Source organism: Octodon degus, unplaced genomic scaffold, assembly GCF_000260255.1.
Source record: "Octodon degus isolate 3935 unplaced genomic scaffold, OctDeg1.0 scaffold00268, whole genome shotgun sequence".
NCBI lineage: Eukaryota > Metazoa > Chordata > Mammalia > Rodentia > Octodontidae > Octodon > Octodon degus.
In genome coordinates, this window is record NW_004524844.1 from 1238693 (window position 1) to 1250979 (window position 12287).

The 12287-nt window shown below is 58.2% G+C and overlaps 1 protein-coding gene across 4 annotated transcripts in view; it reads right to left on the reverse strand.

Annotated features, from left to right (window-relative positions):
* Nucleotides 1-12223, reverse strand: part of Prr12 (proline rich 12) — a 26223-nt gene extending 14000 nt beyond the window's left edge. For 3 of the 4 annotated variants that reach the window (XM_004646442.2, XM_023706636.1, XM_023706635.1), the window contains exons 1-6: nt 12095-12222; nt 10489-10601; nt 9047-9208; nt 5654-8967; nt 4344-5010; nt 1951-2396 (exon numbers count right to left, since the gene is read on the reverse strand). In XM_004646442.2, the coding sequence (XP_004646499.1) occupies nt 1951-2396; nt 4344-5010; nt 5654-8967; nt 9047-9208; nt 10489-10601; nt 12095-12180 (4788 nt within the window). In that variant the 5' untranslated portion in view covers nt 12181-12222. Of the gene's footprint in view, nt 1-1950; nt 2397-4343; nt 5011-5653; nt 8968-9046; nt 9209-10488; nt 10602-12094 lie in introns of all 4 variants that reach the window. The other variant, XM_023706637.1, reaches the window with a different exon arrangement.
* Between the last annotated feature and the right edge of the window lie 64 nt (nt 12224-12287).

Here is a 12287-nt window from a genome sequence, read left to right on the forward strand (position 1 = left end):
CGGAACCGGGGATTGAACTCAGATCCTTGCTTTTGCCAGTCAAGTGCTTATCCTACTGAGCCATCTCCCTGGCCCCTAAATGTCCTTTTTAAAATTCCCATACTGGGGATTGAGTCTAGGTCCTGTGTCCTGTCTCTGTGTGTGTCTCTCTCTCTTCTTAGTCTTCCTGCCTCAGCCTCCCAGAGTGCTGGGATTACAGACATGGGTCACCTCACCTGGCTTGAATTTTTTTTTTTTTTAATGTATTAAAACTATGCTGGAAAATTAATCCAGATGAGACAGTATCATGTCTGGGCCTGAGGACAGGAGGGGGATACAGATAGGAACAAGTTGACTGGATGTTGGACTGGCTACCAGGTGATGATTGGGGTAACCGAATACAGGACAGGTCTATACAGCATATTTTACTGTTTTTTTTTTTTTGGCAGTACCAGGTATTGAACTCAGGACCTTGCACTTGCCAAGCAAGCGCTTATTCTACTGAGCTATCTCCCCGGCCCACATTCTACTGACTGTTCCCACACAAATTACATTAAAAACAGTATAGAAAAAAACAAACAGTATACAGAGGCTGGGCATGGTGGTGCATGCCTGCCATCCCAGCACTTGGAAGGCTGAGGCAAGAGGATCACCACAAGTTCAAGGTCGGCCTAACAACATAATAAAGACCTTGTCTCAAAAAAAGTTCCCCAAAACCAAAACCAAAACCAAAACCAAAAACAAAAAAGCTTTTAAAACTTAAAGTACAGGGAAACAGGTTTACTGCACAAAACAAATTTACAAAGGAAATGTGAAGTTGCTGTCCCCATAATTCACCCACCCCACAATCTCTCCACTTGCATTTCAGAAAAACCAACACATAAGATTTAACTCCACAGGACAATGTACACCAAAGGCCAAACAAGACCTTGGTCGTGTAAGGGACACGTATTCTGTGACAGTGACAACTGAGAGAATAGCCTGAGTACTGGTGTCCCTGTGAGGGTGACAGTGAGCCCCTGCTGTGCCCTGCACTGTGCCAAGCATTGCACCCAGCACCACCCCCTCACCCACATGAACCCTCACCAATGCTGGTCCAACTCCATGTGCCCAAGAACGGAAAGCAGCAGAGGTGGACCCCTTCCTCCTTGGAGGGCAGCGCCACGCTGCCGCTGCATGGGCAAGTGGCCCGGGAGAGTATGCAAATGACTGAGTGTGGCTGTCTGTCTGCCAATAAAACCTTATTTATAAAACCAGGTAGTGGCCCGGATTAGGCCAAGAGGCCTATTTGCCAAACCCTGCTGGAGGGCAACCTGAAGTTCTGAACAAGCAGGAGTCTACAAGTGTGTAAGGCACAGCCCACTGCCCCATGAGCAGTGCAAGCATCAGCTGCTGAGCTTCCAAGGTCTGCATGCGCACACGTGCGCGCAGCACGCGCTCCCTCAAAGCCTCACGCCTGCCACAGTAGCGCCCCTTACAGCATCCCTGGCAGCCCCTAATGGAAGCTCCCCGAAACCAGGGCCTCTCTGTCCCCCGTGTCTCCTCCACTCATAGCAGAGAATCAGCCATAAACATTGTTTAAAAAAAAGAAAAAAAAAATTGGTGGGGTCCTTTTCAAAGAGTCTCTTTCACTCTGTGGCCTAGGCCAGCCTCAGACTCTTAGCACCATCTTCCTGCCTCAGGCTCTGGAACGCTGGGGCATTCACACACACATCTGGCTCTGTAAGTGTACCCCTTTGCTCTTTTTGATAAATAATAGACTCGTGCAAGTGTCTACAAGGTCCCCATGGCTTCTGCTACAGGGCTCTGTCTCCAATGGCCACCTCTACCAGCCCCATTACAGTGAAACCTGCGGACAGCTGTGGCAAGGCAAGGCGGCTTCAGCCCTTACGGCCCCTGCAGCCCCAACACAGGCCTGTCATCCAGCAGGTACTAAACAAACTGCCGCCTGAGCAAATCCACCAGACTCACCTTGAGGGACGGGATGTCCTCGGCTCGGATGACAAACTCGTCCCGCTCCCGGAAGATGCCCTCGCCGCCGCTCTCCCCAGCCTCCTCATCGGTCTCCCCGCACACAGCTGCGGTCTCTTGCTTCTTGGCCAGGTGCAAGGGGCGAGCGTCGGGGGGCTCGGGGTCCTCTGGGGATGGGGCAGCAGGCTCTTCGGGATGGGCAGGTGGCGGGGCTGCGGCGGGCGGGGGCGGGGGCGGGGGCGGAGAGGGCAGGGCAGGCGGAGGCGGAGGCGGTGGCAGCTGTGGCGCAGGCGGAGGCGGAGGCGGCGAGCTGGCCACAGGGGCCACCAGAGGGGGTGGCGAGGGCAGGGCTGGCGGTGGTGGCGGAGGGGGCGGCGGAGGCTGAGGTTGAGGCGTCGGGGCAGGAGGTGGGGAGGGTGGGGGCTTCTCTTCCAGTAGCGGGGGCTCTGGGAGACAGAGGGACATCAGGTATGGGGTCACTCCCCATCCTTGACACCCTCTTCTTGTCCTCAAACACCTCGTGCTTCACCAACAGCCCTTGTCCCAAGCCAGTGCCCTAGCAGCTCACTGCCATACTCAAGTCCCTCCAGGGTACCCCTGACCAGCTCTAGAACCTCTAAAACCGCAATGTCATCCCTAAACCCCCGGCCCCTTTTGGAGACAGGGTCTGGACATGTAGTACACTTCAGGCTGGCCTCAAACTCAAATCAATCCTCCTGCCTCAGCCTCCCCAGCGCTGGGCTATATATAGGCTTGTACCACTATGTTAAATTCCTCAGTGCTCTGTCCAGTTCTGAGTTATCTGAGCTCTCAAAACCCTCATCCGGAGGCCAGAGAGATAGCTCAGCAGATTAAGTGCCTGCTTAGGCAAGCACAGGGACCAGGGTTCAATCCTGGCACCACATGCCCTGCTGGCCCCACTCCTGGGCACGCTGAACTGGCCACCAAAACGGCGTGGTGGTGTGATCCCAGTGCTGGTGAGGCTGAAAACAGGAGCACCATGAGTCCAAGCTGCATAGTGAACTAAAGCGCCTGCTTAGCCAGAGCACAGTAGCTGGGCTTCAATTCTCAGCTTGCTGTGCCGGCCCCACCCCTGGGGCATGCTTAGACAGTGATTGAGACTGGGCATGGTGGTGTACACATGTAATCCCAGTGCTTGGGAGGCTGAAAACAGGATAATCACTGAGTCTGACCTACATAGTGAGACCCTGTCCTAAAAATAGATTAAAAAAAAAAAAAATCAAGCTGCATAGTGAGATCCTATACCAAATACATTTAAAACAAAAACAAACAGCCGGGGAGATGGCTCAGCAGAATAAGCGCTTCCCTGGCAAACACAAGGGTCTGAGTTCAATCCCCGGTTCCGTCAAAAACAAACAAACAAAAAATACCTCATCGGGTGCATAAAACCCTTCTCCTACTACTCCCCAGATCCACTGTCCCCATGTACCCATCTAACAATTTCCTTCCAGAGGTTTTTTCTTTTTTTTTCCTTTTTTTTTTTTGCAGAACCAGGGATTGAACTCAGATCCTTTTGTTTGCCAGTCAAGCGCTTATCCTACTGAGCCATCTCCCTGGGCCCGGTTTTTTCTTTTTAAAAAAATTTTTGACATAGCTAAGTGCTTAAATCTACCTGAGCCCTTAGAACTGCCGCTTCCACACCTGTAATCCCAGTATTTGGTAGGCTGAAGCAGGACTGCTGCAAATTCAAGGTCAGCCTGGGCAACATAGCAAGATCCTATCTCAAAAAACCAACAAAACAGACCCGCTCCTTCTCCAAGCAGGCCCCCAGCCCTCCCAAGGGTCTGTCCTTCTCTCTGCTAGCCTTGGCTCTCTGCTTTGACCCCTGTGGCAATTCCTATTTCTCCTGTCACCTCTGTTCGGCGTCCCCCCCTTGCTACACGGCTTTGCCCTAGGCCTTCTGTTCCCCAAGTCCCTCCAGAGTCCTCAAGCCCTTCTCTTCTTTACCTACTCCCAAATGTCCTCCTCGTCCACTGCCATTACCTCCCCTTCCATTCTTCCCAGTTCTCCTGCCTCAGGACAGAACCCCAACACCAGCACTTAGGGAGGCTAAAGCAGGAGGCTCACAGGTTCAAGCCTAGCCTGGGCAGTCAATTGAGACCTTGTCTCAAAATAAACATCCCAGTATCCACCAGGCCCACCATGGACCTTCGCTGGTCCAGGTAACACCTCTGAGCCCATCAGAACAAGATGCAGCTTCTTTAAAATGTATGTTTGCCCTTGATTGGGAAGTTACCTTCACAACTGTGCTCGGCTGCATCAGCTAAAGGTGATGCCCACCCCTTACAGTATGTAATCTACACAATGGTACCTAGGTGACCCTAACAACCTGAATCCCCGACCTCACCCCATACCCCCTTCTTGGAGCTCACCGGGCGTGCCACTGCTGTCAGCACTGGGGAGCCCTGGGAGAGGGGGTGGCCCCGTGACTGCTGCTGCAGTGGCCAATGGTGGCTCCTCTGGGGTGGAAGTGTCTTTAGGCCCCGTAAGGGGTGGGTCGTCCAGGGCAGAGATAGCTGAGGAGATGCTCTCCTGCAGGTCTCGGTTCTTGGCCACAGAGTCTTCCTCATCGGAGGAGAAGGAGGGCAGTGTCTCAAGGTTGCGCTTTAGCTCCTCGTCCAGCCGCTTGCAGGGCGAAGGGCAGCCCAGCCCCAGGCCCTCGCTCTCAGCAGCCTCCAGGGCACCCCCCAGCCCAAAGGCGCCTGCAGGAGGAGGATGTGACACTGCCGGGGCAGTGGGAGCCTGGGGCTGCAGGCCTCGGGCTGGCACGGAGGGTGGGACGCTCTTGGGTGGGCTGAGCGGCGGTGTCAGGCCTGCCTGGTAGAGTGGTGGGTGGCGCTTGCCTGACTTGAGGAAGTCCAGGAAAGAGGCCATGAAGCCAGACTTCATCTCCGGCTGCTTCTCCTCTACCTCCTTGATCTTTGCTTCAATCTTCTCCCGTGTCAGACTTGAGTCCAGGCTGTTGTGGTCCGGGCCAGATATGGCGTCACCTGACGAAGCTCCAAGACCCTCGCCAGCCTTGGGCACAGACAGCTTGATCTAGGTACGGGGGGAGTGGGGTGTCATGGCCTAGGAGTCTAGCCCTTCCTCTTCCACCAGCCTCCTCCCTCAGACTCAGGGGTCCAAAGCCCCTGCACCCACATTTCCAGCATCTTACCCTCCAGATCCTTTTTTTTTTTTTTTTTTTTTTTTGTGGAACCAGGGATTGAACTGAGGCCCTTATTCTACTGAGCTACCTCCCCGCTGCGCCCTTTTTTGTGGCCAGCTCAGCCTGCCCTGTGGGCAGGGCTGGCATGGCATGTTGTGCCAGGGATCAAACTATGGTCCCTGTGCTTTGTCTAAGCTTGCCTAAGCAGGCGCTTTAGATTGCTGAGGTATCTCACCAGCCCCAGATCCTTCTCAGAAGGCAGAAAGACAGATGACTCATGACCTGTCTGCACTCACCAGCTAGTTCAGTTTCCAGAGCCTATGTATGCCCCAGCACAAGGTCCCTACCTACTCATCCTCTGACAAGCAGGACTTGGTGCCCAAGACGTAGGTTCTGCTAGGCCTCAAGCTCCAAGTCACAGCTCCTGAAATCCCTCCCTTCCTTTCCTTCAAGGACCACAACCCCATCCTCCCAAATTAATACTGTAACCCAAAGCATCTCCTCTGTGGAGGTCAGGGTGCCCAGCCTCCTCACCTTCAGTGGCTTCAGGGGCTCCAACCGGGTGCCCCCTGCCTCTTCTGCCTTCCTGCCCCGGCCCCTGCCCCTGCCCCGGGGCTTCTTGGGTCCATCAGGAGTGGAGGCTGAGGCAGGCCCTGTGGTGGTGGGCACCTCCAGTGGGCGAATCCGAGGCCTGCCCCGCGGCCGGGGAGGGCCATCGCGCTTGGCCTTGGTGGGCTTGCGACCTCGGCGCCGGGGTCCGTCTGGGCCCGGGTTGGGTGGGCAGAAATCGATGTCACCCAGTGGTGAAAGGGCTGGCCGGGAACGGCAGCTGGACACCAGGTCAGGCAGGCGCCGGGGGTTGAGGCGGATGTCAGCAGGAACATCGGCTTTGTCCTCGTCAGCCTCGAACTCATACTCCTGGGCATACAGCTTCTTGGGCGTCTGGAAGGGTGGGTCGCGGCGCCGCAGCAGGTGGAAGGAGGATGTCTTGAGCAGCTTCTTTGGCTTGGTTGAGCAGAAGATGGGTGAGGTGAGGCCCCCCTTGGGTTCCGAGGCAGGTGGGGGAGGTGGTGGTGGTGGTGGTGGCGGTGGAGCAGACTGGTGCGGCCCGCTCTGGATCAGGCCCAGCGGCTCGGCATTGACGGTGGAGGGCAGCTCAGGGGGTTTGTTGGGGTCTAGGCCCAGGCCTGGTGTCTCAGGGCCAGCTCCAGAGGCCCGACTAGGGCAGTAGGGCCCATAGGGGTCATAGGCAGGGGGACCTGGAGGTGGCCCAACTGTCTTGGGACCCCCCTCATCTTCAGGTGGCCCGGTCTTGCCATAGTCGTCCGCTGCCCCTCCACCAAACATCTCCTCCATGGTGGGAAAGAAGCTGCGCTCCTCGTCCTGAAGCAAGGAGTCAGGAAAGCAGATGGAGGTCAGCGGCACGAAGCGTGGGGCCTTAGTGCCCTGCGGGCTGGGGCTTCGGTAGGCACCAGCTGGATCCTTGCCCTCTGAGTTAGGTGGCCCCACACTGGTGTCACCAGGCCCCGGGGGCAGGGGCTCCAGGGCCCCAAGCAATTCCTGCATGGCACCTGGAGGCTCCAAGCTGTCCTCTGGCCGCAGGCGTGGGCTGGGTGCCGCAGGCTCCAGGCTGTGGCCTCGGAGGTGGGCTTCAAGCTGGAGAGGCATGGGTGGTGGGGGTGGGGGTGGCGGTGGAGGCGGCTGGGGCGCCCCATCCCGAGTGGCTGGTTCAAGGAGGTGGACACCCACTTTGGGGGTGCCAGGAGAGGGGCTGGGGGCATGGCTAAGGACCGAGGGTAGTAGCTGGGGTGGGGGCGGAGGCAGCACCATGGGGAGGTCGGGGCCTCCAGCCTCCAGGAGGAGCCCATGTGGGTTGGGCTGGGCAGGCTGGGCTGTGGGCGGCGGGGGTGGTGGACTCTTCTGCAAGAAAGCCCCCAGCTCCTTGGCACCTGCCCCATAGTGGACCACAGAGGTGGCCAGTCCCTCAGAGGTCTCGCCGCCCCGCTCTGGCCCTTTCTTCTTCTCCTTCAGCCTTCCTAGGCCCAGCTCCAGGGCTGCAGTGGCCCCCTCATCCAGGCTGGCACTAGTACGGATGACACTCTGCAGGTGGTACCTCTGGGGATCTTCCTTGGCCAACTCGTAGGGTGTGCCTGGTGGGCCTCCAGCCCCACCACTACCCCCAAGTCCCTTGGAGGCATCTGCTGCCCCCTCCTCGCCCACCAAGCCCTCTGCCCCTGAGGTCCGCGGGGGGCTGGGCGCCTGCAGGAGATGCTGAATGAGGAACTCTTCATCCTCAGTGCGCTCAGCAGGGGGGCCGCCAGGGCCTGCCAGCAGCTCAGAGCCATCACCTTTGCCCTTGTAGCCGCCTGCTCCGGCTGCATAGCTGCTGGCTCCCGGGGGTGCCAGGAAAGGGGCAGAGGCTAAGACTGAGCTCAGGTATTTGCCAGGGGCTCCTGGAGATCCCACTCCAGGCGGGCGGCCAGTGGCAGGTGGCGACTGGAGTGGGCGAATGATGTGAGAGGGGCTGGCCTCCCCGCCACCTCCCAGGGAGCTGGGTCCCCAGCCACCTCCATGGCCCGAGAGTGCTGGGGAATGGCCAGTGCTATAGCTGAGTGAGGGACTGGCTGTAGGCAGTCCCTGGGAGTGGGCAGCAGGCCCTGGATACGGCTCGCCCTGCACCCCATACAGCTGCCCCTGCAGTTGGTCAGGGGAGTAGCTCTGACATGTGGCTAGGCCAGGAGGTGGTGGGCCGCTGGGAGGCTGCGGGGGGCCCCCTGAGTAGCTGGGGCCTTTGCTCAAGTCCTGTGCCTGACCCCCTCCAAAGCCCTGCCCATAGGCTTGGGGTCCCAGGAGCCCTTGGGGCTGACCAGGGGAATAGGCCTGGCCCCCAGCTCCCGCAGCTCCAGAGGCCTTCCCTGTGGCATATGCTGCTGCTGGCCCCCCCAGGCTCTGGCATTTGGGTGTGGCAGTCGATCGGGGTGGTGGGGGTCTGGTGGCACCCCCTGCAGTGGCTCCATAACCACCTTTGCCTGTTTTATAACCAGGGGATTGAATGATGGGGCGGTAGCCTCCACCACCACCCCCAGCTCCCCCGCCCCCAGCCACCTCTGGCCCGGTGGCCCGGCCTGATGCTCCAGCTGTGGCTCCGCTAGGACCAGCCTTGCTGGGTTCGCCAGCACCCGGGGAGGGCTCACCACCACCCAGGGGGCTGCAGGCCAAGTTGGCCCGGTGGCCCATGGAGGGATAGCTGCCTCCACAGCTCAGGTAGTGCTGGAGGGCATGGGCAGGTGGTGGGGGTGGGGGTGGCTGGGCACTGGCTGGCCGCTGGTAGTGTTTGATGACAGTGTCCTGGCGGGGCAGGGCCCGCTCGGGTGGCGGAGGGCCTGGAGCAGCACCGGAGAAGTTGTAGAGCTGTGGGGAAGACTGTTCAGCGGCGGCGGCGGCGGCGGCAGCAGAAGAAGAAGCCAGCAGATTGAACTGAGTTGGGAGGTGGCGAGGAGGTGGGGGCGGATCTGGTGGACCAGGGCGGTAAGGGGGTGTCTGGGCTGGTCCAAGACCTGCAGGCCCCAGGACACTGCCCCCTGCCAGGCGCTCAAAGCCCAACGAGGAGGGCACAGTGGGTGCCTGCGAGGGCTTCAGGTGTAGCACGTCATGAGGGGACAGGAGCCCATTAGCAGGAGGGCTGAATGGGGGGTCCTGGAGGCTGAGGGATGAGGGCACTGGGAAGGGGCGGCTGCCGAAGGAAGCCGGGTGCTGGTAGGCCGACAGGGCAGAGGAGGATGGGAAGGTGCTGGAACCCGGGAGGGCACCCGAGATGAAGAGCTCCGTGGGGCCTGGAGTGTGCATGGCTGGGGATGATGGAGACAAGATCAGAGCTGCCCACGTGCCAGCCCCACCCGCGCCCTCCAGGGCAGGCACTGGGCTTACCTGTTTGCCAGGAAGGACTGCGAAACTGGGACAAAAGAGAGGAGGCAGAAGGGCCAGGCTGGGGGCCCCGGGACTCCAGGGCTGAGATGAGGTTCATGACGGAGGCGTCGGGCCCCGCTGAGCTGGCGTGGTGGAGGCCAGTGTCAAAGAGTCCAGAGAGGCCTAACCAGGGAGAGGGGACAGAGTCAGCCAAGTGAGGGGCAGGGCAGGCTGGGAGAAAGGGAAGAGGTCAAACCAAGCAGAATCAGAGAAAGAGACGGCAGAGAACAGAAAGGGTCAATTCACAGAGGAGAAAACAGGCAGAACCAAGCTGAGACCAGGCCTAGCAGAGGGAAGGGAAAAGGTGACATGGTACAGCAAGATGGGGTGGGATCCATACATAAGGGTAGAGAACCCCAGTGGGAAATAATAGCCAAAAGAACAGAAAAGGCCAGGCATGATGGAGTATGCCTGCCATCTGAGGGCTTGGGAAGTTGAGGCAAAAGGATCACCAATTCAAGGTCAGGCTGGGCAACTTAACAAGTTCAAGGCCAGCCTGAACTGCACAGTAAAGTCCTGTCTCAAAAAGTGAAAAGCCAGCTGGGCATGGTGGTGAATGCCTAAAATCCCAACACTCTTGAAATCCCAGCATTTAAAACAGAGGCAGGCAGGAGAATTGCTTCGAGTTGGAGGACAGCCTGAACTACACAGAGACCCTATCTCAAAAATAAATAAATAATTCTAGAAGGGACAGAATCCTTAATTAGGCTTTGGGGTAGAGGAGTAGGCCGGAGGATTTGGAAATGCCAGCAAGGAAGGGAAAGGAGGAGAAAGGGCAAGAGGAGTCTCATTACGACCCTCTCACAAGTCAAAAGGGTTAAGCCAAAGTGGAAGACCCAGCAAAAAAGGTGGGAAGGAACAGGGAAGAGGCCGATCAGGAGGTCCAGGCGTCAACCGGGACAGCAATCTCGCGATCACTGGTATACCTGGGACCCAGGCTGTGTGTCAGGGTAGGAGGGAACCAATAAGAACACGCGGAGGCTGGGCTAAAGGGACCAAATAAGGTAGTGGGCAAACCTAAGCAAAAAAAGGAGGCGCAAACTGGATCCTATCAGGAGGAAAGAAAATCAGGAAGAATTCAGAGGGCAAAAGAGCCAAGAGAATAGGACTCATTCGGAGGGAATGCATTGGAGTGGTTGGAGAGAGCCCGAAAGGCCTGGAAGAGAAGGTGGGATTTGGGGGCTGATGCGATGGGGCCAATTGGATAAAAGGGGCGGGGCAAAGAAGCAGCTGACAAATCCGGCGTGAAATTAAGCTGCAAACAGCAACCAATCAGAGGAGAGACAGTAAGAGGAGGGCCACGACACCGAGCATGGCCAATTAGCTGAGGTGGAACTTTCAGCAGCCAATCAGCTGCAGGAGGGGGAGGGCCAAGGCTAAACCGGGCGGGATGGGGGCCGTACCTGCCGGGTGGTGGTTGGTGGCATAGCTTTGCAGTGGGTGGGGGGCCGCATAGGCCTGTCGGTGTAAGATGTCCGTCTCGGGGTGCGAGGTCCTGGAGCTGCCATAGACCAAGCTGAGAGCAAAGGGGCGATATTAGAATGTCCTCTCAAACTGCCCTCCGTGAGGGGAGCTCAGGAAATCCCCAGAGTTGGGGGGGGGCTTCCAGCTGATTTAGGGGGTTATCCCAAGGAACCTTGGGCTTTTAAGGGGAAAATGACGGGGGAATGCGATGCCTAACTGCCACAGAAATGGCTTCCACTGCAGAACCCCAGTAAATAGAACTCAAATAGTTTCACGTTTACAAATACAGGCATGCAACCAGAAACACAGCAGAGGGTGCAAATCAATTCGGAGGAAGTGTCGCGGAGTTGAAAATGCAAAAGGCGTGGTCCTCCTATCGTCCCTCCACCGCCCTACGTGGTTGTGACACAGACTAAAGGGTCCACCCCAGAGGTGCACAAGGGTACCTGTCGCTGGATCGGGGCAGGCTCTGAACGTTGGGGCCGTGCAAACCTAGCTGAGGGGGCTGGAGGTAGATTGTTCTCCCTACGGGAGGGGGAGGGCGGAGGACTGGGGAAAGTACCAGGTACAAGTGCTAACACGAATCTGGTCCATCCCCAGGGGCTGAGGCTTCCATGCATGGGTCCAAGCAAAGCCAGGTACGTGTGCACACGGGCATTCAGCTGACCCGTGAGGAAGAAAAGGCTCAGAGCAAAGAGTCCCACACGAAAAATCCCGACACGCTGGAATGCTGGGTGGGGGAGGGGCTAGGGGGCAGGTGAGGCGCTAGGACGACACTGGAAAGGGGCAGATACATAGAACACTCACACACCGGGCCCACATTCACTCACACACACACACACACACACACACACACACACACACACACACAGAGAAAACATCCGATTCTTCGCAGGCAAAGGCCCAAATTCGTGGCCAAGACTCAGAGGGTACTGGCTTCTGGACATTAAATAGGTTTCTGTCTTTGGGGGTGGGGGGAGCTTAAGGGGGCGTGTCCCTGATGCCAGACCCCCCCATTACACACAGAACCCAAGCTTAAGAAGGGGGCGGGGCCCCGTGCCCACTCTGCGCGCGGAATTTCTTGGGGGACCAAGTGGCCCATCCTCGCGCAATCCCGGAACAATAGGACCTGGGAGGGGGTGCGCGCCCCCCAGGTCTGCGTACCAATCCTCCTTTCCTTCCACCTTTACAACAGTAAAGCCAGGGGCGCTGGGGAGGAGGGTTCAGCAAGCTAGGAATCCAAGGATGCGGGGAAGTCCAGGCCTTGCTTCGCCTGTCCCTCCCACCTTCCCAAGGCCTTCCCGTCCGAAATTGTTTTGCACCCATATTTTCCCGCTGCATTTCTCTCTTTGCAAGCCGGAGCTGGCTTTGGCAGAGTTTGCAATTTGCAAACTGGGGCGGCGGCGTTGTTACAAACCGAAGAAGGCCGCTCCCTTGCAAGCCGGAGGGGAGTTTGCGATGCACGCGTCGCCGGGCGGGCCCGGCCCGGCCCAGCCAGGCCCCCACCCCTTGGCCTCTTTCTCCAGGCCACCCTCAGCTCCTTACCTAGCTTTCGCTGACCTCTCGTAACTCCATCCCGCCCCGGCGCCGAGCGGGTCCCCGAAGCCGGCGCTGGGGTAGTTCCTGTCCATGAATTGGCCGCGGTGGAAATTGGGGGGGAGGGGGAGGGGGAGGGAGGGGGAAAGGAGGGGGCGCGCGCGCGCTCTCCTCCGCCGCCGCTCCCTCCGCTGCTTTTTTT